Source organism: Sus scrofa, chromosome 10 (assembly GCF_054392235.1).
Source record: "Sus scrofa isolate SSC_HxYL_T2T_F1_AM1 chromosome 10, Sscrofa_HxYL_maternal_Yorkshire_Landrace_v2.0, whole genome shotgun sequence".
Taxonomy (NCBI): domain Eukaryota; kingdom Metazoa; phylum Chordata; class Mammalia; order Artiodactyla; family Suidae; genus Sus; species Sus scrofa.
In genome coordinates this window covers 60,487,872-60,514,859 of record NC_139392.1, presented here as the reverse complement: position 1 = coordinate 60,514,859, position 26,988 = coordinate 60,487,872, and the positions used below count along the sequence as shown (strand labels likewise).

Sequence of the window (26,988 nt, the reverse complement as noted above, 5' to 3'; positions counted from 1 at the left end):
GCTGGAATGAGACCTGAAAAGGTGACCTTTATTTTATCTGATCCTTGGCATTTAGCTAAATTCAAGTCCACTCTTCCAAACATCTCTACCAATCTGGCTGTGCCAAATAGGTGTTATCCCTATCGGCTGGTTTTATGGTCTCAGGTGGTCTTCTAGCAAGAGTGATGTGTGGCAGCCCTCTACTCAGTCTCCCTCACAAAACCCATTTGCAAGACTGCTGCCAGGGCTTGGAAATTGTCTAGGTGACAGCACAGGTTACTGATCCCACTGGGAATTTTTTGCCCATGGCATAAACTAATCAATCAGTCACTCGTCTTACCATAACCAACTAGGTTCACAATACACTGGAGCATGGGGTCAGACTGCATCAGATTCTAGAGATCCCTTCTGTAGACTACAAGTCTCAAGATCAGACAGAGGCCAAGGGCAGTCCTTGCCTCTCCAGGAGTACGGCGTCTCATCCACAGGGATAGCTCAGTGAGGTCCCCTTGGAGATGAGAACATTTGGTCACCAGAGACCATCTTAATGTCACTCAGTTTGGCTTTTCTGGCAGACAGGCAGTTTACAGAAGAAGAAATTGAGATGTCTAACAAAGGGATGAAAAAGTATTCACCTTCACTAACTAGAGCAATGCTCAAGATTATCTTTTTAATCTCTCAATTTGGCAAAGGGGAAAGACAATTATGTTGCCTGGTTTATGCACCTCCATTTACTGGCTGCTTCCAAGATGGGTCATGAAATTGGTACAGCCTTTCCCAAGCAGTCTGGTGATGTGCAACCAGATAGGGATATCAGAGCCCTTCACCCAGCAGTCCCACTTCTAGGAAGTGAAAGCTCAGAGTTTAAGGAAATGGATTAAGGACCTATTTGAAGAAGTGTATATAAAAGGTTGCAAGCATTGTTTGAATGTTAATACTTGGAAACAACCTACATATTTTAATAATAAGAGATTTAAATAAATTCTTATATCTCTGAATGATAGTTTTTTTTGGGGGGGGGTGGTCCTTTGTCTTTTAGGGCCACACCCACGGCATATTGAGGTTCTCCGGCTAGGGGTCTAATTGGAGCTGTACCCGCCAGCCACAGACACAGCCACAGCAACATCAGATCCAAGCCACGTCTGTGACCTACACCACAGCTCACAGCAACGCCGGATCCTTAACCCACTGAACAAGGCCATAGATCAAACCCGCAACCTCATGCTTCCTAGTCGGATTTGTTAACTACAGAGCCACAACGGGAACTCCATTTATTTTCAGATTCCATATAGTTCCTTCCAGGTCTCATTTTTTAAATTGGGATGTTTGTTTCTTGGTATTGAACTGTATGAACTGTTTATATGTTCTGTATATTCACTAACCCCTTATCAGTCATATCATTTGCAAAATCTTCTCCAATTTAGTAGGTTGTCTTTTCATTTTGTAGATGATTTCCTTTGTTGTGCAAAACCAAATGGGAATTAGGTCCCATTTGTTTATTTTTGCTTTGGTTTCCTTTGCTTTAAGAGACAGGCCCAAAAAATATTACTACAACTTATGTCAAAGAGTGTTCCACCCATGTTTTCTTCTAGGAGTTTAATGGTTTCTGGTCTTACATTTAAGTTTTTAATCCATTTTGAGTTTACTTTTGTGTACGGTGTTAGAAAATTTTCTAGGAGTTTCTGTTGTGGTGCAGCAGAAACGAACCCAACTAGTATCCATGAGGATATGGGTTTGATCCCTGGCCTTGCTCAGTGGGTTAAGGATCTGGTGTTGCCGTGAGTTGTGGTGTGGGTCACAGACGTGACTCAGATCCTGCATTGCTGTGGTGTAGGCCGGCAGCTATAGCTAGGATTCGACCCCTAGCTTAGGAACTTCCACATGCCATGGGTTCCGCCCTAAAAAAAAGAAAGAAAGAAAGAAAAGAAAATGTTCTAATTTCATTCTTTCACATGTAGCTGTCCAGTTTTCTCTGACTTATTTCACTAAGCACAATACCCTCCAGGTCCAGTCGTTATGGAAGGCAAAATTTTCATTCTTTTTTATAGCTGAGTAGTATTCCAGTGTATGTATATACCATAACTTCTTGATCCATTCATCTGTTGATGGATACTCAGGTTGCTTCCACATCTTAGCTATTGTAAACAACGCTACTGTGAACACTGGGGTGCATGTATCTTTTCAAATTAGTGTTTTGATTTTCTTTGGATACATACCCAGCATTGGAATTGCTGAATCATGATAGGTCTATTTTTAGATTTTGAGAACTTCCATACTGTTTTCCACAGCAGCTGGACCAATTGGTATTTTTGCCAATAGCAGATGAAGGTTCCCTCTTCCTCCCCCTCTCCACATCCTCACCAGCATCGGTGGTCTTTTTCATAATAGCCATTGTGACAGGTGCGAGACTGTTGTTTTGATTTGTAAATCCACCAACACTGTGGTTTGGGTTTGCATTTCTCTGATGATTAGTGATGTTGAACATCTTTTCATATGACTCTTGGCCATCCATATGCCTTAACTTTGTATTTTTCTTTTTTGTATTCATTTATATATACAATAGGAGGTGTGTCTGGTATTTACCGCAATAGAATTGATTTGCCCTGACTCCTCTGCCTTTCTTGGAATCAACTAGTCACCCAGAGCAGACTGTTAACAGCTTAACCACAAAGTTGTTTTCCTAAAGTTTAGCTGTCAGTCAGTTTTCAGGAATTTCTAACCACATGGAAGGTTCAGTGAATGATTATAGAACTAACTCACAAACGTGCCGGAAAACTGATATGCCCAGGTAGTACTTTTTCCAACTCTACTTATGAAGGATTTTAAGCATTTTTCCCCCCTGCTAGAAATTTGCTTTTTATTGGAGGAGTAATCAGCTCTATTTTTTATTCCTGGGTCTACCAGTTTTAATCCTGTGACCCCAGGCAGTCACCTTCTTTTAGGGCCTCTATTTCCCCATCAGGAGAATGTTAGTCATATCTAAGGTTCTTTATCAAAAGCTCACCATTCTCTAATTTATCTCATTGCCTCCTAAGATCAGGGTGTTCCTAATGCCATGCCACATATACCTACGTGAAGTGCCTTTTCAAGTCACCTGCAAGTGTCCTGAATTGGGGCCAAGGGTATGTTGGCAGCAAGCCTGTCTGAAGCTGGGGAGGAGTCCCAGCTCTAAATTTCCTCCACCTTTTTACTGGGAGCATAGTTCATGCGTCTCAGCTCTTGCCTGCCTGTGCCTAATATTTAGTATTTTTAGTGATTTACTTTAAGAATCTGGTGTCCAGCGCTCCCTTCCCCCACCCCCACTTCCATGCACAAAATGTACCTCTAAGGATGATGCCAAGTCCCCTAGCTGGTATCTCAGGATGGGTTACTTTGAGATACACTGTTTCTCTACCAAATAATGACCTTTTCTTTCCAAATGTGAACAGATGGAGTGAAAGGTTTCAGAGACAGTGCAAGTGTCTCTTTTCGGATTTCTTTGGTTGGAGAACTGTCTGCCTGTCCCACTTGATTCAGAGGCCAGATGAATGTCAGCAGTCCTGGTGTTCTGAATACAAGTGTTCAGGAAGCACACGTTCTTTTCCCCCCCCCACACCCATGGTATGTGGAAGTTCCCAGGCTAGGAGTCAAATTGGAGCTACAGCTGCCAGCCTGCACCACAGCCACAGCAATGCAGGATCTGAGACGCATCTGTGACCTACACCACACCTCACGGCAATGCCAGATCCTTAACCCACTGAGCAGGGCCAGGAAGCGAATCCAAGTCTTCATGGATACTAGTCAGTTTCATTACCGCTGAGCCACAGTGGGAACTCCACAGAAGCACAAGCTCTGAATGAACTGCAACCTCTCTACTTAAAAGATATTATCATTTCCCCTTCTTTTCTTTTTTTTTAAAATCTCTTTTCTTTTCTTCTTTTTTTATTTGCCTCCATGCAGTCCCATCTTCTTGTGTGGAATAGAAAAGGGGCAACCCAAACATATTTCCATGCCTACTAACTCTTCCCTCTTCCTAAAAAACAAAAAAACCAAGGATAACACTCCATCCTCCCCCCCCCCCTAGATTCTCTCTGTTCATTCCTCTCTTTCATTAGTACTGAATTCGGATTAGATAAAACAGAAACAAGGCAGGAAGGAGGCAGAGGGAGTAGAGGTGGGAGATAAGGAAGGAAATTGAAACAGTGGGGTCTGTGCTTTGTGGCTGTGGAAGTAGATGGGATTCCCTGGCCAGCTGGTGGGGTTTCTCGCAAAATCATAGATCCTGGGATAATTTGAGGTCTGCAGGTCCCACAGTAATACTCAAGGTTGAGAATGGAGTAGGATTCTACCCAGGGTAAGACAGACCTAGGTAGCATTAATGATGCTTAGATTTTACCTAGATCTACACTGTTCCCAAGCCAAAGATCTTCCTACTCACACTCTCCTTGGAATGTGGTTGTTTGGGCTTCCTCTTGGCCTTGCTAAAGCACTGGGAACTCCTCTAAGCGCATTTGAAAAGAGAATGATAGAAGAAGTGAAACTGTGGTGTGGCTCTGATTTCCAGAACCCTCCAGGCTTATATGTGGGTCAGGGGATCATTTCCCAATTTCCAAGCAAAACTAGTTTGGGGTTGCAAAAACACAGCTGCTGCTGCTTTCCATTGAGCTGTGGCTCAAGAGTGGCAAGGGACATGTGACAATCAATGCCTGGCTCAGACCATCTTGCTGGAAAGAAAGAAAAGCAATTCTAGTGTTCAAACAGTCTTGTAGGAGGATTTCTCAGGCCCATGAATGTCTTCTGGCTTTTTTCAGCTCTGGGGGTCGGTTGGTGACCTCCAGCCAGCACCGCCTTCAGAACAAGAATTGCCACACCTAGGGAGGCAGCCCTAAGGGGCTGGTGGAAAAAGCCAGAGCTCAAAACCTAGCCCTGCCTCTTGCTGGACTTGTGCCCTGAGGCAAGTATTTCCATCCCTCTGAGCTGCAGTTTCCTCAGCTGTAAAATGAGAATAATGATAGGCTGGAATTTACAGAGACGTTGTCAGAGTTATAGATGCTGGTGTAAAGTACCTGGCAGGCACTGATTCTTAGTAATTAGTAACTGGTTCTTCTCCTAACTTGTACAGGTAAAATTTCTTTCTTTTTTTTAATGATGATTTTTATTTTCTTCCATTATAGTTGGTTTACAGTATTGTCAATTTTCTACTGCACAGCAAAGTGACCCAGTCTCTCTCTCTCTCTCTCACACACACACACACATTTTTTTTCTCACATTATCCTCCATCATGCTCCATCGCAAGTGACTAGACATAGTTCCCAGTGCTATACGGCAGGTTCTCAATGCTTATCCATAAATTTCTTTCATTTATATAGTGAATCTGGACAATTAACAAGTTCCTCAGGGGAAGAGGAGGCAGACAGAGAGTGCTTTACTTAGGCCATTTTCTGCAAATACCTAGGCCATTTTCTGCAAGAGCCATATTGGTCACTATATCAGTGCTGACATATTAGCTGGTTTTGTAGGGTGGGAGGCACAGCAGGAATTGTGCTAAGGCTTCCAGAGTTCTGCCCAGGGCATTTTTAAGCTACAGGGAAGCAAACTGACATGTTGCATCCTCGCTGCATTCTGGCAGATATGGCTACAACTTCGTGACTTGTTTAACCACAGCATTTTGGCAAACTTGGGGCATCTGGCCCCTTTAGAGCTTGACATGGAGACAGGGATGATTCAGTGGTTTAAGGCTTTTTAAAGATGTGAACCACTTACCCTACCCAGTACAGTGAGGGGTTCCCACCACTTCTGGAGCTTCCCACCGGAGTTTTCTTTCTATGGTTTCCTACCATTCCTCCAAAACATTAGGAACACAGGTCAGATAGCACCCACAGGCGTGTTGGGTTTGGCCCTCATGCTGCGGACTCCCACAGTAGTTTAGAAAAATTTAGATACCAGTATTTATAAATCAAAAGACTTGCTAAAGAAATCCAGATTGCCAGCCTCTCTTGAAAATTTGGCCCTGGCCACACAGGGCCAGCATTCCTGCATGCACTGCAGCCCTCTGCTGGAACCAAGAGGCCACCGTGCCCTTAGATGGGCAAACATGGCTCAGGCTGCCTGGCCCCACGTGGTGCTCACTCATGTCAGGCCCCTTCCTGAACCATGGTGGTATCTCAGTTGTGATTCCTTTCCCCTGTCAATCACACACTCTTCATGGTACCTCACTGCTTTCTGTGAATTAGTGCTCCTCAGCTGGCACTCCACAGTGACAGCAATGATTCTCAAACTCCACATGTGTCAGAGACACCTGAGAGATTACTGACTCCTGCCCCTCCCCAGTCAGTTCTGATTCCATCACTCATGGGTGGGAACAGGAAAGTTGCCCAGGTAATGCTACTTGCACATGGTCCAGGGCATGTGCTTTTATAAATACAATTGCAACATGCCCCAGCATCCTGTGCCAGCCTTTCTTCTTTTTCAGCTTCTGTTTCAGCTGATTGGCTTTCCCTCTCCCCCACCAAACGGAAGCTCCTGCAAAAACCACCTGGGACCTGGGGGAAGAAGCAATGCCTAGCAAAGCAGGTGCTGGGCAGATGGCCCCATCCTTTCCTCTGCATTCTCTCCTGCCCCTCAGAGGTGCCTGGCCCATCCTTTCGCCTCCCACACTGGTAACTCCAGGAAGGCAGGACTGCTCCTAGCCCAGCTACTTCTCCCCAAAACTACCTGGTGCTGGACTTCAGACAGCACAGATCTATTTCTTTTGAGTTTTTCACTAGTTTTCTAACAGTTATATTTGTGCACAGTTAAAAATGCAAACACTACATACGGAGGGATATACAAGGAATCTGAGGCTTCCTCCTAGTCCTGACTTTGAGGCCTCTGTCCCTCCTAAAGGAACCAGTCTCTTCTGTGTCTTTAAGATACATGTCTATAGAGACAAGGCACTCTTGTAACTTTTTATCCCCATGGTTGTTTTTCTATACCGATGGTTCTCTACTCACAGTAGTTTGACATAGGATTTTTTTGAGCACATTGGTGCAAAAGTGACTGGCATTCAGTAGAAACTATTTTGAATTTTGATATTTTCCTGGACTGGTGATGTGCGGTGCAGTCTCTCTTGAGATACTGGCCAGTGACAGCCGCAGCTCCCAGTCGGCCATGCGATCATGAGGGTAAACAACTGCTACCTTTACACCCATTCTGTACCCAGATGGCCATTCTGTTTTTCATTTTCAGTACAGTATTCAAAAAATTATGTGAGGCATTTCATTATAAAATGGGCTTTTGGAGTTCCCGTCGTGGCACAGCGGAAACGAATCTGACTAGGAACCATGAGGTTGAGGGTTTGATCCCTGGCCCTGCTCAGTGGGTTAAGAATCCGGCGTGGCCATGAGCCGTGGTGTAGGTCGCAGACATGGCTCAGATCTGGCGTTGCTGTGGCTGTGGCGTAGGCCGGCAGCTGTAGATCTGATACGATCCCTAGCCTGGGAATCTCCATATGCCATGCTGTGGGTGTGACCCTAAAAAGACAAATAAATAAATAAATAAAATGGGCTTTGTACAAAGTTAGATGATCGTGTCCAACTATAAGCTAATGTAAGTAAGCATTGTGAGAATATTTAAGGTAAGCTAGGCTAAACTATGATACTCAATAGGTTACTACATTAAGTGCATTTCAGTTTATAATATTCTCAATTTACAATGACTTTATCGGGATGTAACTCCATCATAAGTCAAGTAAGATACTATACTCTTTTTTTTCCATTTTATAGGAACATGTTGATCATTCCATATCAGTCATCCCCAAAATAAGTTAAACATTTACCACTTTACTCACAAAGCCCTGGTTGAGGTAGGGGAATGTTACTGTTCTTATCTTAAAATCAAGACTGTTGAAGAATGATGGATCAATGGAAGAGAATAGAGAGTCTAGAAGTAAACCCACCCACCTATGGTCAATTAATCTTTGACAAAGGAGTCAAGAATATACAATGGAAAAAAAGTCTCTTCTGCAAGCAATGTTAGGAAAGCTGGACAGCTGCATTTAAATCAGTGAAGTCAGAACACACTCTCACACCATACAAAATATAAGCTCAAAATGGCTTAAAGACTTAAATATAAGACATGACACTGTAAAACTCCTAGAAGAGAACAGGCAAAACAGTCTCTGACATAAACCACATAAATGTTTTCTTAGGTCAGTCTCCCAAGGCAATAGAAATAAAAGCAAAAATAAACAGATGGGACCTAATCAAACTTAAAAGCTTTTGCACAGCAAAGGAAACCATAAACAAAATGAAAAGATAACCTAAAGACTAGAAGAAAATATTTGAAAATGATGCAACTGACAAGGGCTTAAATTCCAAAATATGCTAACAGCTTTTATAATTCAACAGCAATAAAAACAAATAACCTAATCAAAAAATAGGCAGAAGACCTAAATAGACATTTATCCAAAGAAGACATATGGGTGACCAATAGGCCAAGAAAAGATGCTTATTATCACTAATTGTTAGAGGAATACAAATCAAAACTACAAGGAGTTACCATCTCACACCAGTCATTAATAAGTCTACAAATAACATGCTGGAGCGGGTGTGGAGAAAAGGGCACACTCCTACACCATTGGTGGAAATGTAAGCTGATGCAACCACTATGGGAAACAGTATGCGGGTTCCTCAAAAACTAAAAATAGAACTACCATGTGATCCAGCAATGCCACTCCTGGGCATCTATCTAGAGAAAACCATAATTCAAAAAGATACATACACCCCAATATTCATTGCAACACTATTTGCTATAGCCAGGACACAGAATCAACCTAAATGTCCATTATAGAGAAATGGATAGAGAAGATATGGCACATATGTACAATGAAATATTATTCAGCCATGAAAAAGGAATGAAATAATGCCATTTACAGCAACATGGATGCAACTAGAGATTATCGTACTAGGTGAAATAAGTCAGAAAGACAAAGAAAATACCATTATGATATCTCCTATATGTGGCACTTTACTAGACAAAGGAGTGCCTGCTGTGGTGCATTGGGTTAAGGATCTGACTACAGCATCTCAGGTCACTGCAGAGGCATGAGTTCAATCCCCAGCCCAGCGCAGTGGTTAAGGACCTTGCATTGCTGCAGCTGTGGTATAGGTTGCAGTGGCAGCTCAGATTTGATCCCTGGCCCATATGCCATGGGTGGAGTCAAAATAAATTAATAAAATATGACACAAATCAGGATATCTACAAGACAAAAATAGATTCACAAAGAGAGCAGACTTGTGGTTGCCAAGAGTGTGGGGTGGGGGAGGGAAAGATTAGGAGTTTGGGATTAGCATACACAAACATGGATAAGCAAGGTCCTACTCTATAGCCCAGAGAACTATATTCAATATCCTTGATAAACCATAATGGAAAAGAATATGAAAAAGAACGTGTGTGTTTGTGTGTGTATAACTGAATCATTTTGCTGTACCATAAAAATTAACATTGTAAATCAACTATACTTCAATAAAATATATTAAAAAAAAAAAAAAAAAAAAGACTGTTGGCAAATGGATTGATTAAAGATTTTGTCCAAGGGGCAGGACTAGAAAGCAAGTCTTCCAACTCCCATCTCCAACTGCTTTGCTTTGCTCTGAAGTTGTGTAACTATTTGAAATAACTGTTTATCTCTGTGGTGGTGGCCAGGAACAGTGCCCTTTCTTGTTCGCCACTTATAATTTATAAAAAGATACAGACGTTCTGCAAAGAGGTGGGGTAGAGGGTCCTCTCCAAACACAACTGGGGAGTTTGGGCCTTTAAGCCACCATGGCATACCTTAAAGATTCCCTGATGTGAACACATTCTTGCTACCATATGCAGAAGTGTGTCAGAGGCTGCAGAGACCCTTATAACAGAAAGCCACTGCTTTCCAGTCCCTTTTTCCAAAGTTGGAGTTTTATACAAATGCACAATGTCACCTGCTCTGAGGACATCTTGCCTCCTGTCAACAAAAACATGAGTCCAGCTCAGAGATCAGTTCATATGTTTGAGATTTACTATGCGACACATCCTTCATTTCCCCTTCTTCCTCATGTCTCATCAGCGGAAGAATGCTGGAAAGTTGTAGAAATAAGACAAAAGAAGTTTGGGATTGTATGCTCTCTTGAGAGGCAAACACTCGTTTCCACAAGGGTGTCACAGAGCCCATTATTATTTGCTAAGGGTGTCATTTTTGTACTCATTTCTGTCCTACCTTCCACCTACTCTGAAAAGATAACAAATGATTTCTTGACATAACCGTGTACCATAACTGCAAAAAGGGCAGACGCCCATTGGAATAAATGAGGTCCAGCTTTGAGAGCCGAAATTAAATGTTCTCTGGCCTTTTCAGGGACACGTGGCCATCAGGAACCATGAGCAACCCATTTGCACACCTTGCTGAGCCTCTGGATCCTGCACAACCAGGAAAGAAATTCTTCAATTTGAATAAATTGGAAGATTCAAGATATGGTAGGTACATGGCTCTGTGATGCAAATGCTCTGACAGCTGTTGGAATATCATCTGCATAATAAATAAGTCACATAATAAATTAGCCTTCAGAAGAGTTGGGAGGAGATAGTGGACAAGTGCTGAATGGTCTTAGATTAGGCACAGGAATATGCACACACACCCTTCTCACACTGCTCCCTTCCAAGTAGGTAATAATAACTACATACATGTAGCATTTACATAACACTTAGTATAGAGAGCGTTTGTACATATATATTATTTAACCCGAATAACAATCCTATCGGGTTACGTTTTAAAATATAACAAGTCCTGAGGAAGCTGAGTCCCACAGAGGGTTGATGACATGATTAAATAACTACTATGTAGGTATAAAAAGAAAAACAAAAACATGTCTTTTTTTTTTTTTCCCAACTCCATGACTTTCTACCTTTGTACTTTTGCCTTTTCTGGATATTACTGGTGAATAATTCTCATGTATCAGGATGGACCATTTCTTTTGTAAAAAATAGCTTTTCTTATGAATTACCATTGTAATCCTAGAAACCCCAGTTACCAATGACCATCCTATATCATGCTGAGTGGGTTATTTCCTTTGAAAGATGTATATGACTATTCTTTGATTTTAGTTATTGTAATTGTAAAGGGGTTATTTTCTCACTTCTTAAATTAGACCCCTAGCCTGGGAACCTCCATATGCTGTGGGTGTGGCCCTGGAAAAGACAAAAAAGACAAAAAAAAAGAAAGAAAGAAAGAAAGAAAGAAAGAAAGAAAGAAAGAAAGAAAGAAAGAAAATACTCCTAAATCCATTCAATGTCCTTATATTTTATTTTATTTTATTTTTTGTCTTTTGTCTTTTTAGGGCCACACCTGTGGCATATGGAGGTTCCCAGGCGAGGGGTCTAATTGAAGCTGTTGCTACCTGCCTATGCCAGAGCCATGGCAACGCCAGATCCGAGCCGCATCTGCCACCTACACCACAGCTCTCGACAATGCAGGATCCTTAACCCACAGAGGGAGGCCAGGGATCAAACCTGTGTCCTCATGGATCCTAGTCAGGTTCATTAACCACTGAGCCACAATGGGAACTCTCAATATCCTTATATTTTAAACTGTTGAGATCAGTTTAAATTCACCTCCTTTATCTATTGGAAGAACAGCATGATGCTTTGTGTCAAGTATGTATAGAGACTGGCTTTAAAGAGCTCTTATAATGAGATGTCTCATGGTATTTGTTTGTTTCCTGATGCTTTCTCCTTTACTCCTAGGACGCTTACCATTTTCTATCAGAGTTCTCCTGGAGGCAGCCATTAGGAACTGTGATCAATTTTTGGTGAAGAAAGATGACGTGGAAAATATCCTGAATTGGAATGTGTTGCAGCATGAGAACATAGAAGTACCGTTTAAGCCTGCCCGAGTCATCCTGCAGGACTTTACGTGAGCCTAATGTCCCTTCACTCTCTTCTTCTCTGCCTCCCCTGTCACCCTCTAGAGAAAGCTTTTTAAGAACAAAAACAAAAACAAAGTCAGTGACTATATAATTTTTCACCCAACATCTGAGAGCAAAAGGGGGCGGTCATCCCAGACAGCAGGAGAGAACCTCAAGGCAAGTCGGAATGGTACTCACACCAGTTTTTCCAATGGCAAAGGTCACTGTCCTTGGTCCTGAAGATCTGAGTCCCAAGTACACTAGCGAGAGTTGAAAGAAACAGCATGGAGTAGAGCTATCTTGGAATCTTTCTCCCCTCTGTCCTCTCCCCCAGGGAGCCAGATTTCAAACCACTGTCCTTGAATGTGGCTCACTTGAGGGGGGACATGGAGGTCACCAGGCCCCATCTGCTGCTCTTAGGCCTCTGCTCACATCTTGCTTGTCCCAGGACCTGCTCCCCATCACAGCCTCATTTTGAGACACTGCATTTTCAATGTCTTTTATTTATTTTTTTTTAATTTCCCCAATATATTATTAATTTTTTATACTGTACAGCATGGTGACCCAGTTACACATACATGTACACATTCTGTTTTCTCACATTATCATGCTCCATAGTAAGTGACTAGACATAGTTCCAAGAGCTATACAGCAGGATCTCATTGCTAATCCATTACAAAGGCAATAGTTTGCATCTATTAACCCCAAGCTCCTAGTCCCTCCCACTCTCTCCTCCTCCCCCACAGCAACCACAAGTCTATTCTCCAAGTCCATGAGTTTCTTTTCTGTGGAAAGGTTCATCTGTGCTGTATATTAGATTCCAGATATAAGTGATATCATAAGGTATTTGTCTTTCTCTTTCTGACTTACTTCACACAGGATGAGAGTCTCTAGTTCCATCCATGCTGCTGTAAATAGCATTATTTTGTTCTTCTTTATGGCTGAGTAGTTTTACATTGTGAATATATACCACATCTTAATCCATTTATCTGTCAATGGACATTTAGGTTGTTTCCTTGTCTTGGCTATTGTGAATAGTGCTGCAATGAACATGTGGGTGCATGTATCTTTTCCAAGGCAAGTTTTGTCCAGGTATATGCCCAAGAGTGGGATTTCTGGGTCATATGGTAGTTCTAGGTATAGTTTTCTAAAGTATCTCCATACTGTTCTCCATAGTGGTTGTACAAGCTTACATTCCCACCAGCAGTGGAGGAGGATCCCTTTTGTCTACACCCCCTCCAGCATTTGTTGTCTGTGGACTTATTAATGATGGCCATTCCGACTGGTGTGAGGTGGTATCTCATGGTAGTTTTGATTTGCATTTCTCTAATGATCAGTGATGTTGAGCATTTTTTCATGTGCTTGTTGGCCATCTGTATGTCATCCTTGGAGAAATGTCTATTCAGGTCTTTTGCCCATTTTTCAATCGGGTTGTTGGCTTTTTTGCTGTTGAGTTGTATAAGTTGTTCGTATATTTTAGAGATTAGGCCCTTGTCAGTTGCATCATTTGAAACTACTTTCTCCCATTCTGTAAGTTATCTTTTTGTTTTCTTTTTGGTTTCCTTTGCTGTGCAAAAGCTTTTCAGTTTGATTAGGTCCCACTGGTTTATTTTTGCTTTTGTTTTATTGCTTTGGGAGACTGACCTGAGGAAACATTTGTAAGGCTGACGTCAGCAAATGTTTTGCCTGTGTTCTCTTCCAGGAGTTTGATGGTGTCTTGTCTTATATTTAAGTCTTTAAGCCATTTTGAGTTTATTTTCGTGCGTGGTGTGAGGCTGTGTTCTAGTTTCACTGATTTACATGCAGCTGTCCAGGTTTCCCAGCAACAGTTGCTAAAAAGACTTTTTTCCCATTTTATGCTCTTGCCTCCTTTGTCAAAGATGAATTGACCATAGGTGTCTGGGTTTATTTCTGGGTTCTCTATTCTGTTCAATTGGTCTGTAGGTCTGTACCTTTTCATTTTCAAATTTCATTTTTCAAGATAAGATCACCCACATTTTATTGTCCAATATAACAGAAAGGATTCACTTAGTCTAAATGTGATTCACAGCCTACTTTTCTGAATTAGATCCATTCCTTTAAACTGGGTTTGAAATTGAAGGGTGTGATCCAAGTATCTCGTCCAGGTCTTTGTCACCCCTCCATGGGAACAGGGAACAGTGATGGCAGAAAAAGGTCCAGAGTCTTTGCACAGTTTCTCTGTTTAGACTGTACTGGTTGTTAACTTTACTGCAGGGATAAAACTGCCTGTAGAAATATCACTTGGTTGTGGCATTTATTGCTGATAGTATTTCTGCTCAGGAAAATGTATTGAGAAACTTTCACTTTTCTAACTCATCCGTTGTTAGCCCCACTGAAGAGAAAGGCCCATTGCCAGTATTATCAATATTGATCAGTATTATCAGGTAAAAGCTGAAGAAAATTCATGACGCATGTTTAAGAGATTTATTTCCTGCTTAATTCTGTTTTCTCAGCGGTGTGCCAGCTGTGGTTGACTTTGCTGCCATGCGTGATGCTGTGAAAAAGTTAGGAGGAAATCCAGAGAAAATAAACCCTGTCTGTCCCGCTGACCTCGTCATTGATCATTCTATCCAGGTTGATTTCAACAGAAGGTAAGAGTTTAGGGTGAATACTTGGGTTGTCTGCTTTGTGCAAAATCCTGGAGTATAATTTTCTTTTGTGTGTGTATATGTAGTTAAATAAAAGAAGAAAACCTTTAAAAACTATATTCAGGAAAACTCAAACTTTACATATATTTTCCCCTTAAATTTTTTTTTAGTGAGACAGGTGAAATTTTTTTAATGTTTTTTTTTTCCTTTTTACTTCTTGGGTGGATGCAGCCTGTGTTTAAGCTTGAGGTTTGGGTGAAAAACACACATACAAATTTCTGCCATGAGGGCTTGTCAATCAAGTATGTATCTGAGTTGAGTCTGGGCTTGTTTTTTTGTTTCTTTTTTACCAGTGGTTCTTTTTTTTTTTTTTTTTTTTTTTTTTTTTTTTTTTGATCCCAAGCAACTATTGCATATCTGGCCATCTTCTATCTCTGCATGCAGGTGTCCAAAATGTCTTTCCCATTCTTTTCCTTTGTTCTTTCTATTGTTTGGAATATCCACTTCTCTCTTCCTGCCAAAATCCTATCAACAACCTACCAATCCTACCAATGGCGGTAGCCAACAAGAGTGTATTTCTTACACATGTACAAGTTGGTTGGGAGGTTAGCTGGTCTAAGTGGAGCACAGCTGGGCAGCTCTGCTTCATCCAGCCCTGGCTGGGTTGACTCTACACACTGCACATCTGCAGGGCACTTGGACTGCTCCATTTCTGTGTGGGGGCTGAAGGAGAAGCAGTTGATGGGTGATCACAGAGGTTCAAGAGGGCAAGGGGGCACCTGCAGTATCTTTTAAGGCCTTGATGAGGACTGACACAGGATCACTTCTATTCACAATGGCATTCATCAGAGCAAGTCACACAGCCCAAAGTCAGGGATGGAGGAGTACACTCCAGTAACTACAAGATCACACAAGGCTTTGGAAAGAGGGAGGGCAACCAGGTACTGCTAGAAGGCTAATGTCTTAAGCTAGAAGTACAACCAAATAAAATGATCAACTTTAGATAGAACTTGGTTAGAAATAACTGTTCTGCATACAATGCTAGGAAAATTTATTTGGTAGAGAGAGCAGTGCTTTAATATGTGATTTAAAGCACTAATATTTTAAAAATTAATTCATCGAAAATTTAATTATATATGTCTTGATGAGAAAGACCTTTCTAAATTTAGATGCAATGAATGAAACAAAGTTAAAAAAAAATCTATAGAGTTAATGACTTACTTTTTTTTTTTTTTTTGCTTTTTAGGGCAGCACATGTAGCATATGGAAGTTCCTGGGCTAGGGGTCAATTCAGACCTACAGCTGTTGGCCTACACTACAGCACAGCAACTCGGATCCAAGCCGTGTCTGCCACCTACACCACAGCTCATGGCAGCACCAGATTGTTAACCCACTGAATGAGGCCAGGGATCGAACCCATATCCTCATGGATACTAGTTGGATTCATTTCTGCTGAGGCACAAGGGAAACTTTAATGATTACAGTTTAACAGGAGAGAACTTGAAAAACCTTTTCAACAGCTATGACAAAGAATTAATATCCTTAATATATAAAGAACATATGTAATCCATCTTAAAAGAAAAAAGCACACATAGTAAAACCCAGCAGATAAATGGACAGGTGCACATTCTACAATGAATGGAAATGCAGACAGTAAACAGTATATAAAGCCTTTTCAACTTTACAAGTGATAAAAAAGTCAATTCAATCCTTAAGATACCATTTTCTTTTATCAACATAGTTAAGATTAGAAAGCAAACATGGTTAATTATAAAGGTGTCGTGAGGGAAAAACCGTTGGTAGCATTGCAAATTAGAAATGATGAAAGCAAGGTACATGTAAGATGCTTAGAAACCGCCATATCCTTTGTCCTGGAATTTCCACTTCTAACCATACCATTTGTAGATATCTGAAATTCAGAGAAAGCTTAATGATTAAACATTAACATATTATTTATTATAAAAACCTGGAAGCATTCTAAGGGTTCATTTACAAAGGAGAGTGATTTATTAAATGATGGTATGTTCTTAAAGTGAATTATTAGGTAACCTTTACAGTTGTATCTATGTGCTTAATGACAGTCAGAACATGCTCACATCATAGCTCAATGAGCCAGGTATAAATTGCATGTATACAATGATCTCAGCTACATGAAAAGCTTGGCAGAGATCAAAAAACTGGAAAGAAGTGTCAAACTGCTAAGCAATTGTACCTATTCTATTTTTCCAAAAGAAGCTGTTATTTTTACAATAGAAAGTTTTTTAAGATTATGAAACAAACCTACTTGAAGGAAAAAAATAAACTTTCATTTGCTTTCTTAAGTGGGTTCCATTATAGCCTCAAGAGAAATGGAGAAACTGGTCATTTTCAAATTAATGTTGCCAATAGCCAGACCAGAGAAATTCAGGAATAAAGAGGAATCTGCTTTGTCCCCTGAATTTACATTTCTTGGAACAAGCAGCCTGGATACTTGCCAGCTCTTTGCTTTGCTTTGGACTCTAAAACTCATCCTTAGGAAACTTTTATTAATGTTCTGATTTCAAAGGGAAGAGTTAAAAATATATACACAAACTGGAGTTCCCGTCGTGGTGCAGCAGAAACAAATCCGACTGGGAACCATGAGGTTACTGGTTCAATCCCTGGCCTCACTTGGTGGGTTAAGGATCCAGCACTGCCATGAGCTGTGGTGTAGTTTGCAGACACAGCTCAGATCCCACATTGCTGTGGCTCTGGCGTAGGCCAGCGGCAACAGCTCCGATGAGACCCCTAGCCTGGGAACCTCCCTATGCCATGGGTGTGGCCCTAAAAGGACAAAAGACAAATACACACACACACACACACAGAAACTGTTACCCTACTGGAGAGTAAACACGTTCCCTGAAGTCCCACTTCAGCAATTATAAAAAGTAGCCTCATAAAGTCATGGGCAACTTTATCTTTTTGAAAAAACTCTCATTGGTCTTGATGGATTGACCTTATTTCCTTGGAAGTTCTGGTGGAGCCAGAACTGTAATTGTTTTAATGTCTAAAGGCTGACTCAAAACTCAAAGAGCTCCTGATGATTAAGCAGGTAAAGAATCTGAGTCATCACCAGTTCACTGTGACTTTTTCCTCTTTAAACGTTGACACCCATTATTAACTCTGGTTTCAGTTTTGTATAGGTCTTTTTCATCTACACTGTAATACTAAAAACATTATAAGGAAAACAGCAAAGTCCAGGGATGAACTCGATCCAAAATGATATCCAAATTTAGCAAACATTTTTTTTAACTAGAGAAATATTTCTTTTAGAAGTATTTTCATTGGTAGTTTTTTTTTTGCTTATTTCTTGAGTTTGATTTTGCAATTTGACCTCCCAGTCTCTTTCCTCATTTTTGTAAGAAATTAAATGTGCTATGTCTCAACTTTTGTGGAACTGTGCGCTATAGGCTTATGTCCAGCTGTTTCCAGAAATGAACTAGAAAAACTGGGCAAGGGGTGATGGTGAATTTTCTAAGTATTTCTAAGCTCTTTCCTTGGTTTGAATAACATTAATTGGCCTCACCCCATCTTTAGGAATTGAGGATCTAAAATTATCAATAGTTAATGCATTATTGTTATGTTTTACAAAGTTATCTTAGAAATAACCTTTTAAAAAGGAATCCCAACAAGAATATCATAAGTTTCTGACCAGACTTCATGAGTATTTCTGAAGAACCATTAACTGTAATACTCCAGAACTTCGAACTACATCCAAATCTGATTTAAAATTTTAAGTAAAGAGAAATTTCCGCTTTAGTCTGTGAGACTAGTCACTTTGAGAGATCTTTTTCATTTTCTTTTTTTTTTTTTTTTTTTTGGCCATGACTGCAGCATGCAGAAGTTCCTGGGCCAGCAATGGAACCCAAGCCATAGCAGTGACAATGCCAAATCCTTAACCACTAGGCCACAGGGGAACTCCTCAGAGACCTTATTAAATGCTCACCAGACTGGATGAACTTAGGAAAGATCTGAGTAATAGAAAAATCTACAAGGACCACAGTGTGGTTGAAGCTGAAAGTTTGGATTGGAGGATGGGAGAGGGCCTGTAAAGGAAGTCAGGACAGACTGGAGGACCCTGTTTTTTCTAAACATTAGCACCCTTGTTTCCGTGGGACAGCAAGGGTCAGACAGTTAGGTGAGGCTAGTTGGTTGTGGACTTTTATTTTATTATTATTATTTTTTTTTTTTTTTTGTCTTTTTCTAGGGCTGCACCCGAGGCATATGGAGGTTCTCAGGCTGGGGTCTAATCAGAGCTGTAGCCGCCGGCCTACACCACAGCCACAGCAATGCCAGATCCTTAACCCACTGAGCAAGGCCAGGGATCGAACCCGCAACCTCATGGTTCCTTGTGGGATTCATTAACCACTGAGCCACGACGGGAACTCCGATCTTCTTTTTTAAGGCAAAGGATTTGCACTTTATTAAGAAAAGGGATCCACTGGCAGATTCAGGATGGGTTGAGACAGTCTATATTTTGGAAAACCAATTCTGGTGACAGTACAAAAGATGGGTTGACTAGCCTGAGAGAGAAACTAGTGAGGAATCTGTTTCTGGAATAAACACTTTGATAGCTGTAGGTACTAATTGGCTCAAGAGGAGGTCTTCAGATGAGAGATGGACGGACAGGGATGAGGAGGAGATTTAGGAAAGAAGGTCATGCGGCAGGGTTTGACCTGTTGAGTGTGTGATGCCCAAGATGGTCCTGCTGCAGGATACACTGGAAATATGGACGTGGACCTGAAGAGACAGGTGGGCACTGGAGGGATGCAGCCCTCAGTGTATTGGTGAGAAGGTGGAGATGAGAACAAGGAAGAGTGGCTCCCTCTGGTGCAGAGGGTCCACAGGGGCTGCTGATCGGGGGGTCACATCAGAGGTCAGAACAGCTACCTCATGCCACCCAGCTCTCTCCTCTAGTTCTCTTACTTCCCTTTCTTTTTTCTTTTTTTTTTTCTTTTTTGGTCTTTTTAGGGCCGCACCCACGGCATATAGAGGTTCCCAAGCTAGGGGTCAAATTGGAGCTATAGCTGCTGGCCTATGCCACAACCACAGCAATGCCAGATCCGAACCACGTCTGCAACCTACCCCACAGCTCATGGCAACACCAGATCCTTGACCCACTGAGCAAGACCAGGGATCGAACCTGCGTCCTCACGGATGCTAGCCAGATTTGTTTCTGCTAAGCCACGATGGGAATTCCTCTCTCTTACTTTTCTCTAACATGTACCCGCAGTCACAGACATTCCTTCTCCATGTCAGGGATGGGCAAACTTTTACTGCAAATGGCCAGTACCAAATACTTTAGTTTTGCTGGCCACCTACTGTCTCTGTTCACATATATTTTTTTCTAACCTTTAAAAATTTTTAAAAATACTCTTTGCTTGAGAGCCAAATATAAACAGGTTTAGGCCAGATTTGGCCCATTCTCTAAAGTCCTCTCATGAATTAATTCCGTCAAAGCAACTGTCACTTATCTGGAAGAATATTCACATCAAGAGAAAAAGAAAAAAATCCAAGTGGTAGCTGAACGTGTTTCTGTAGAGTAAATAATAAGTGCCTCCAGTCCTTTTCTTAAGGAGTGCCTACCCATTTTTATGTGGTGGACTCCCCCTCACCCTCCAGACTACCCTGATGTCATTTCCTTCTAGAAGGCATCCCTGGCTCCCTGGTCCGAGATCATGGCCCTTCCTGAGTGTTCCCACAGCACCCAGCACTTTCCGTATCAAAACACTGATGGTCACATTCACAGATGCCTGGTTGCTGCTCTGTGTCTCTTGCCAGGCTCTGAGCTCCAGCTGGGCGATGCACAGGCCTCTTGTGCACCATTGTACACCCGGCATGTGGCACAAGGTAGGCTCAGTAGGTCATTAATGAGGGAAGAAGGTGGGTATGCTGGTTAAGGTAGAGGCTCCAAGACCAGTCAGATCTGGGTTCAGGGACGGCTCTGTCATTTACAAGTGTGTGACCTTGGAAAATTTCTCTTCCTGTGCCACAGCTTCCTCTTCTATATGAGGCGTAATCGTACTACCTATGAGAGGGGTTGTTAATGACTGAATGAGTACCTGTGCGTTAAGCACTCAGAACCTATATGACATAACCTGCAATCCTGCACTTTGGCTTCTGCCATTATTGTTACTATGGCAGTCGTCATCACCTCGGGAGCCATTCCTGCTACAGATGCTGTAACTACTACTACAGAGGGGCAGTGTGGAACAGGGACTTAGAGCATCAGCTCTGGAATCAGACTGCCTGGATTTCAGCTCCACTTCCACCATTTACTAGCTGTGTGGTCCTGACCAAGTTTCTTACCCTCTCTGTCGCTCAGTTTCCTCTTTTGAAAAATGTGGCTATGAGTCATGCCTAACTCAGAGGGTTATTTTGAAGACTAAATGAGAAAGTAAATGTAAAGTATTTATTTATTTATTCAGCCACGAGTGCAGGGTCTTGATGCTGGATCACAGTTCCCAGACCAGAGATCAAAGCACCAATTCCTAACCCCTGCTCCACCAGGGAATTCCCTAAAGTGGCTGATTCCTAGTAATGTCAGTAAGAGTTAACTATCAGTTAGTGAAGTCTGACTTGGGGGTTTTTGTTTTTGTTTTTTGCTTTTTAGGGCCGCACTCATGGCATATGGAGGTTCCCAGGCTAGGGGTCCAATTGGAGCTACCAGCCTACACCACAGCCACAACAACATCAGATCTGAGCCACATCTTTGATCTACACCACAGCTCACGGCAACACCAGATCCTTAACCCACTGACTGAGGCCAGGGATGGAACCCACAACCTCATGGTTCCTAGTTGGATTTGTTTCCACTGAACCAGATGGGAACTCCTGACTTGGTTCCTAGCTATTAATGTTACCATCCTTTCCTGTGTTTACTCAATCCATACCACATGGTTTACAAATGTTCCTTTGTGCTCAATATGCAAAGTTGCAACTCTGTCTAATTCTGCCTTAACTCAAGGCCATGTAGTTTGATTAGAGATACTCTGGGAAAGCTTCCCAATGCCCTGCGTGGTCCACATCAGTCCTGATGGACTGACTGACTTTGAGCAAACCTGGGCATATATTCTGGGCTTTACAGATCTTCTTGGGTGGCACCATCCTTCTCATCAACCTCCATTTGAAAGATAGGAGGTTGTGATTCGATAAATTCCTCTGCCCCCTGGTGTCACTAGTTCCCTGTCTCCCAACATAAACAGATTAAAATGCCAGCCCAGACATGGCTCAGCTCAGAGAGGTGTTGGTAACAAGGTCACAGATGAGAAAGGAGCACAGGAAGAAGCCTTCTTTAAATACTTAAACTGCCACTGTCATCATCAATGTTTGAGTCTGCTCCTAAGAATGAGACTATGATTAAATTAGTTTTAACCCAGATTCATTTAATATTTTCTTCCCACCATGTTTAAAGGCATTGTAAGGATCACTTGAACCAAATAATGATTTTTTACTTTCTTTAATTACCTCTCCTTTCCTTTCCTGAATGCATAATACCACCTAGCCACCCTGCACATGAAATTGCCATCTTGTTTGTATCAGCAATAAATTTGACCAGTAACATTTTAAGCCTTCGAGTTTATACATTTAGCTTTTCTCTCTACCAGGGCAGACAGTTTACAGAAGAATCAAGACCTGGAATTTGAAAGAAATAGAGAACGATTTGAATTTTTAAAGGTATGGACAGAGTCTGGCTCCACTGGTCAATTCTTTATGTGTGGGGGTGAGCTATGTAAAGATGAGCCGGGCATTCATAGTGTTCTTCCCATTCTTTGATCCTAGTGGGGCTCTCAGGCTTTTCGCAACATGCGGATTATTCCTCCTGGCTCGGGAATCATCCACCAGGTGAATCTGGAGTATTTGGCAAGAGTGGTGTTTGATCAGGATGGATATTATTACCCGGACAGCCTTGTGGGCACAGATTCACACACTACCATGATTGATGGTTTGGGTATTCTCGGTTGGGGTGAGTATTCTTCTGGGTTCCTGTTCCACACATGCTGTTCTATGGCATACACCTTGATTTTTTTTGTCTTTTTAGGCCCGCACTCATGGCATACGGAGGTTCCCAGGCTAGGGGTCGAATGGGAGCTGTAGCCGCCAACCTACACCACAGCTCACGGCAATGCCAGATCCTTATTAACCCACTGCGCAGGGCCAGGAAGAGAATCCAAGTCCTCGTGGATGCTAGTCAGATTTGTTTCTGCTGAGTCCCGATAGGAACTCCGGCATGTACCTTGATTTACTTGGATGCAATACATCCCAGCACCATGAATCTGAGTCACCACAAATATGGAAGACGTGTTTTTGCTTTGTTTACTGCTGTATTTCTAGCACCCAGAAAAGTGTCTCATGCCTCCTAGAAACTCAGTATAATGTCTGGAAGAATGAACTGGCATAACTGGTATTAGAATAAGTGAAAATCACTTATAGGGCGTTTATTAAAAATAGAGACTCCTGAATCACACTCTTTAGTGTGCAATCATGGGGATTTTGATACAGGTGTCTAGAGGACCACAGTTTGAGAAACATTTGTTAAAAAAAAATTCTGTAGAGGGATAGAGAAAAGGAAACTTAACTCTATACTAGTAATACTGGGTTGACTACTTGTTAATGACACTGAACTATGTATGCCTGAAGCATAGAGTGAGGAGTAATGAAGTACTTCTGACATGCCTTTCTTTACAGGTGTGGGTGGTATCGAAGCAGAAGCTGTCATGCTGGGCCAGCCAATCAGCATGGTGCTTCCTCAGGTGATTGGCTACAAGCTGATGGGAAATCCCCACCCCCTGGTAACATCCACTGACATCGTACTCACCATCACCAAGGTAACAATGTGTTGTCTCTTCTGTGGTCTTAGAGAGTCACAGTGACAAACAGAGAGGAAGCACATGCTGGAGTCTCTCTTGGTTTCCATGTGCTCTAGAAATGCTTGGAGACAGCACATTGATGACTTTAAAAGATATGAGATAAGAGGAGAACTGTGGTTAAGTTTGTTTTGTTTGGGTTTTGTTTGTTTTTTTTTTTTCTTTTTATGGCCACACCGTGGCATAGTGGTTAAAGATTTAGATCATTATGTTCATTTTACTCTTCTATGGCTACATGGATCTTCTTCTTTAAAAAAATTTTTTTTTGAAATTGGGAAATAGTTTAAGTACACAGAAGTTAAAATGACATTTATATGCCCACCACGTAGACTTAACAGATGGTAACATTTTGCTGTATTTCCTTCAGAGCTCTCTCTGTATGTATATTTTTTCAGAAGTAAAGTGTAATATTTATGGCTAAGGCGACTCTCCTCATTCCTAGAAATAATCACTATCCTGAGGCTGTAAGAAATCATTTCCATGCATATGTTTATACTTCTACTACATTTTTTCCATGCAGTTTCTTCTTTATACATAACTCTTTCCATGAATTATTGTTTACTTTTTTTATTCCATTCTCTGTATTGTAAGTTACATTATTATAACAGATGTTTCTTCAAGTTGGAAAGTATTAGTTTTTTTTTTTTTCTTTTGCCCTTGAGGAAATAATCGTGTGTGTGTGTGAGAGAGATTTGCTCACTTTGTAAAAAGAAGGCAGTTCCACTCTGAAAGAAGATTAGCAAAACAATTTTTTATTATCACACAAATGTACATTTTTTTGTAGTTGTATAGTTTGGAGGTTTGAGGTATTTGGGATAGATGCTGTACTGTTGATTTAATCTTCATGGAGATCAGAACTCGATTTATTTGAACACTATTGGTCATCAGAGATGTCTGCATCATTCTGCAAATGTGGAATAACACAGGCTTTGCCCACAAAATTTGGCAGAACTCCACATAATCAAAAGAGCTTGTCCATGTGGTTGACCACACTTTACGAAACTGATTTCAGGCAGGGCGAAGCCAGTCACTGAAGCCCCAGCCCTGGCTGATGGCTTGTATGGAGAAGAGGTAGGTGTCAGGCTGTGTGAATCTTTTGATTACATTTGAATACCAGTGTTCAGAATATTTATTTGTTCATTATACCCTTGAGAACAAGGCATGTGCATCCTCAACAAGTGCAAATCATAATTTATGTAAGTTGAAAGAATTTAATTTTTAGCACTTCTAGGCACTTCTTTTATCTGATTATAGTGAAAGAAAGTTTCTCATTTAAAAAAAAAAACAAAAACGCTTTTTTTTTTCTTTTTTTGCTTTTTAGAGCTGCACTTGTAGCAAATGGAAGTTCCCAGGCTAGGAGTTGAATTGGGAGCTACAGCTGCTGGCCTACACCACAGCTACAGCAACTTGGGATCCTTAACCCACTGAACAAGGCCAGGGATAGAGCCCCCATCCTCATAGATACCAGTGGGGTTCATTCCACTGCACTACAACGGAAACTCCAAAACTCTTAATATTATTTGTGTTTTGATATTACTTTTTCTTTCTTTCTTTCTTTTTTTTTTTTTAGGGCCTCACCCGCAGCATGTGGAAGTTCCCAGGCTAGGGGTTGATTTGGAGCTGTAGCTGATGGGCTACACCACAGCCACAGCAACACCAGATCTGAGCCACGTCTGCAACCTACACCTCAGCTCATGGCAACCCTGGATCCTTGATCCACTGAGCAAGGCCAGGGATCAAACCTTCATCGTCAGGGATACTAGTCAGATTCATTTCTGCTGAGTCATGATGGGAACTCCGTCTTTTAAGAAATTTTTGACAGAATTTTAGATTTATAGGAGAGTTGATGTAAAGACAACACAGAGCTCCTATTCCCTTTCTCCCAGCTTCCACAGATGTTAACATCTTACACAACCACAGACATTTTTCAGAAAGCGAAGTAGCTAACATTAGTATGACATTATTAACTAAATAGAGACTTCACCAGTTTTTCAGAAATGTCTCTTTTCCATTCCAGGATCTACGCCAGGATACCATGCTGTATTTAGTTAGAATTACTTTTTTAAGTTTTATTTTTCAAAGTAATCAAAAATATGTTGGGCTAATTTATTATCTGTGTTGACTCACGAGGCTAGTTTATGAGAATTGCAAGGTGTTTTAAATAAGGGTTTATCAAGTCTCAGACTTTCCTGTTGTTCTGTTGCTCAGCACCTCCGCCAAGTTGGGGTTGTGGGCAAGTTTGTTGAGTTCTTCGGGCCAGGAGTAGCCCAGCTATCCATTGCTGACCGAGCCACCATTGCCAACATGTGTCCAGAGTATGGAGCAACCGCTGCCTTCTTCCCAGTTGATGAAGTCAGTATCAAGTACCTGGTGCAGACAGGTAAGTGCAGAGCCCTGAAAACAGAAGGTCCTTTCTAAAGTTTCATGGGTGCTAATACTACTCAGCCATAAAAAAAGAACAAAATGATGCCATTTGCGGCAACATGGGTGGAACGAGAGACTCTCTTACCAAATGAAGTCAGTCAGAAAGAGAAAGACGCATACCATATGATACCACTTGTATCTGGGATCTGATATATGACACAAATGAACCTTTCCACAGGAAAGAAACTCAGGGACTTGGAGAAGAGACCTGTGGTTGCCAAAGGGGAGGGGGAGGGAGTGGGATGGACTGGGAATCTGGGGTTAATAGATGCAAACGATTGCATTTGCAGTGGATAAGCAGTGAGATCCTGCTGTATAGCACAGGGACCGTATCTAGTTACTCGTGATGGAGCATGACGGCGGATAATGTGAGAAAAAGAATGTCTATATGTATGTGTGACTAGGTCACTTTGCTGTGCAGTAGAAGATTAGCGGAACACTAACCAACTATAAAAGAAAAAATAAAAATCATTTAAAACAAATTAATGTTGGAATTCCCGTCGTGGCGCAGTGGTTAACGAATCCGACTAGGAACCATGAGGTTGCGGGTTTGGTCCCTGCCCTTGCTCAGTGGGTTAAGGATCCGGCGTTGCCGTGAGCTGTGGTGTAGGTTGCAGACGCGGCGTGGATCCCACATTGCTGTGGCTCTGGCGTAGGCCGGTGGCTACAGCTCCGATTGGACCCCTAGCCTGGGAACCTCCATATGCCTCGGGAGCGGCCCAAGAAATAGCAACAACAACAACAAAAATTAAAAAAAAAAAAAAAGTTAAAAAGCATAGTACACCAAAAATAAATAAATAAAAATCAAGTTTCATAGGATGCTGAGCATCAGAGCACTACTTTCTACCTCTGTCCCTCAATTAAAGCGCTGAGCCACCTTAAGAGAGAAGGGACAGGATGGTGGGGAGGGGAAAGCTGCAAAATACATCCGGAGAGAAGATTAGTTTGTAGCTTTAGAGGTGGCCACTGAATGTCTTGCTGATCTGGTACCAAATCTGTAACATCTCTTGAATTGATACAGATGGTTTCGGGGAAGTTGAACCCTTTCTCAAACTGAAACCTATGAGAAATTTCTCCCGTGCCTCTTCCTGGAGCAGATGACACGGGATGTGATGACACTGGAGCCCAAGAACAGGTCATGATAAACATGTTAACGAAGACCAGATAGTCATCTGTTATAAAGTCCATGCTGAAAGC

At 41.6% G+C, this 26,988-nt stretch overlaps 2 protein-coding genes across 4 annotated transcripts in view; one reads left to right on the top strand and one right to left on the bottom strand.

The window, feature by feature from the left end:
• Positions 1 to 26,988, top strand: part of ACO1 (aconitase 1) — a 63,889-nt gene that overhangs the window by 9,431 nt on the left and 27,470 nt on the right. Inside the window, exons 2-8 of the mRNA XM_003357729.4 lie at positions 10,328 to 10,446; positions 11,713 to 11,881; positions 14,348 to 14,485; positions 22,108 to 22,177; positions 22,283 to 22,466; positions 23,189 to 23,328; positions 25,576 to 25,747. Coding sequence (XP_003357777.1) covers positions 10,350 to 10,446; positions 11,713 to 11,881; positions 14,348 to 14,485; positions 22,108 to 22,177; positions 22,283 to 22,466; positions 23,189 to 23,328; positions 25,576 to 25,747 — 970 coding nt within the window. The 5' untranslated portion in view covers positions 10,328 to 10,349. The remainder of the gene's footprint in view (positions 1 to 10,327; positions 10,447 to 11,712; positions 11,882 to 14,347; positions 14,486 to 22,107; positions 22,178 to 22,282; positions 22,467 to 23,188; positions 23,329 to 25,575; positions 25,748 to 26,988) is intronic.
• Positions 15,935 to 26,988, bottom strand: part of RIGI (RNA sensor RIG-I) — an 84,169-nt gene continuing 73,115 nt past the window's right edge. The window contains exon 19 of one of the 3 annotated variants that reach the window (XM_021064056.2): positions 15,935 to 16,391. The gene's annotated coding sequence lies outside the window, so the exon portion shown is untranslated. Of the gene's footprint in view, positions 16,392 to 23,318; positions 23,454 to 24,098; positions 25,762 to 26,988 lie in introns of those variants that run through there. The other 2 variants (XM_084978887.1, XM_021064055.2) reach the window with 2 other exon arrangements.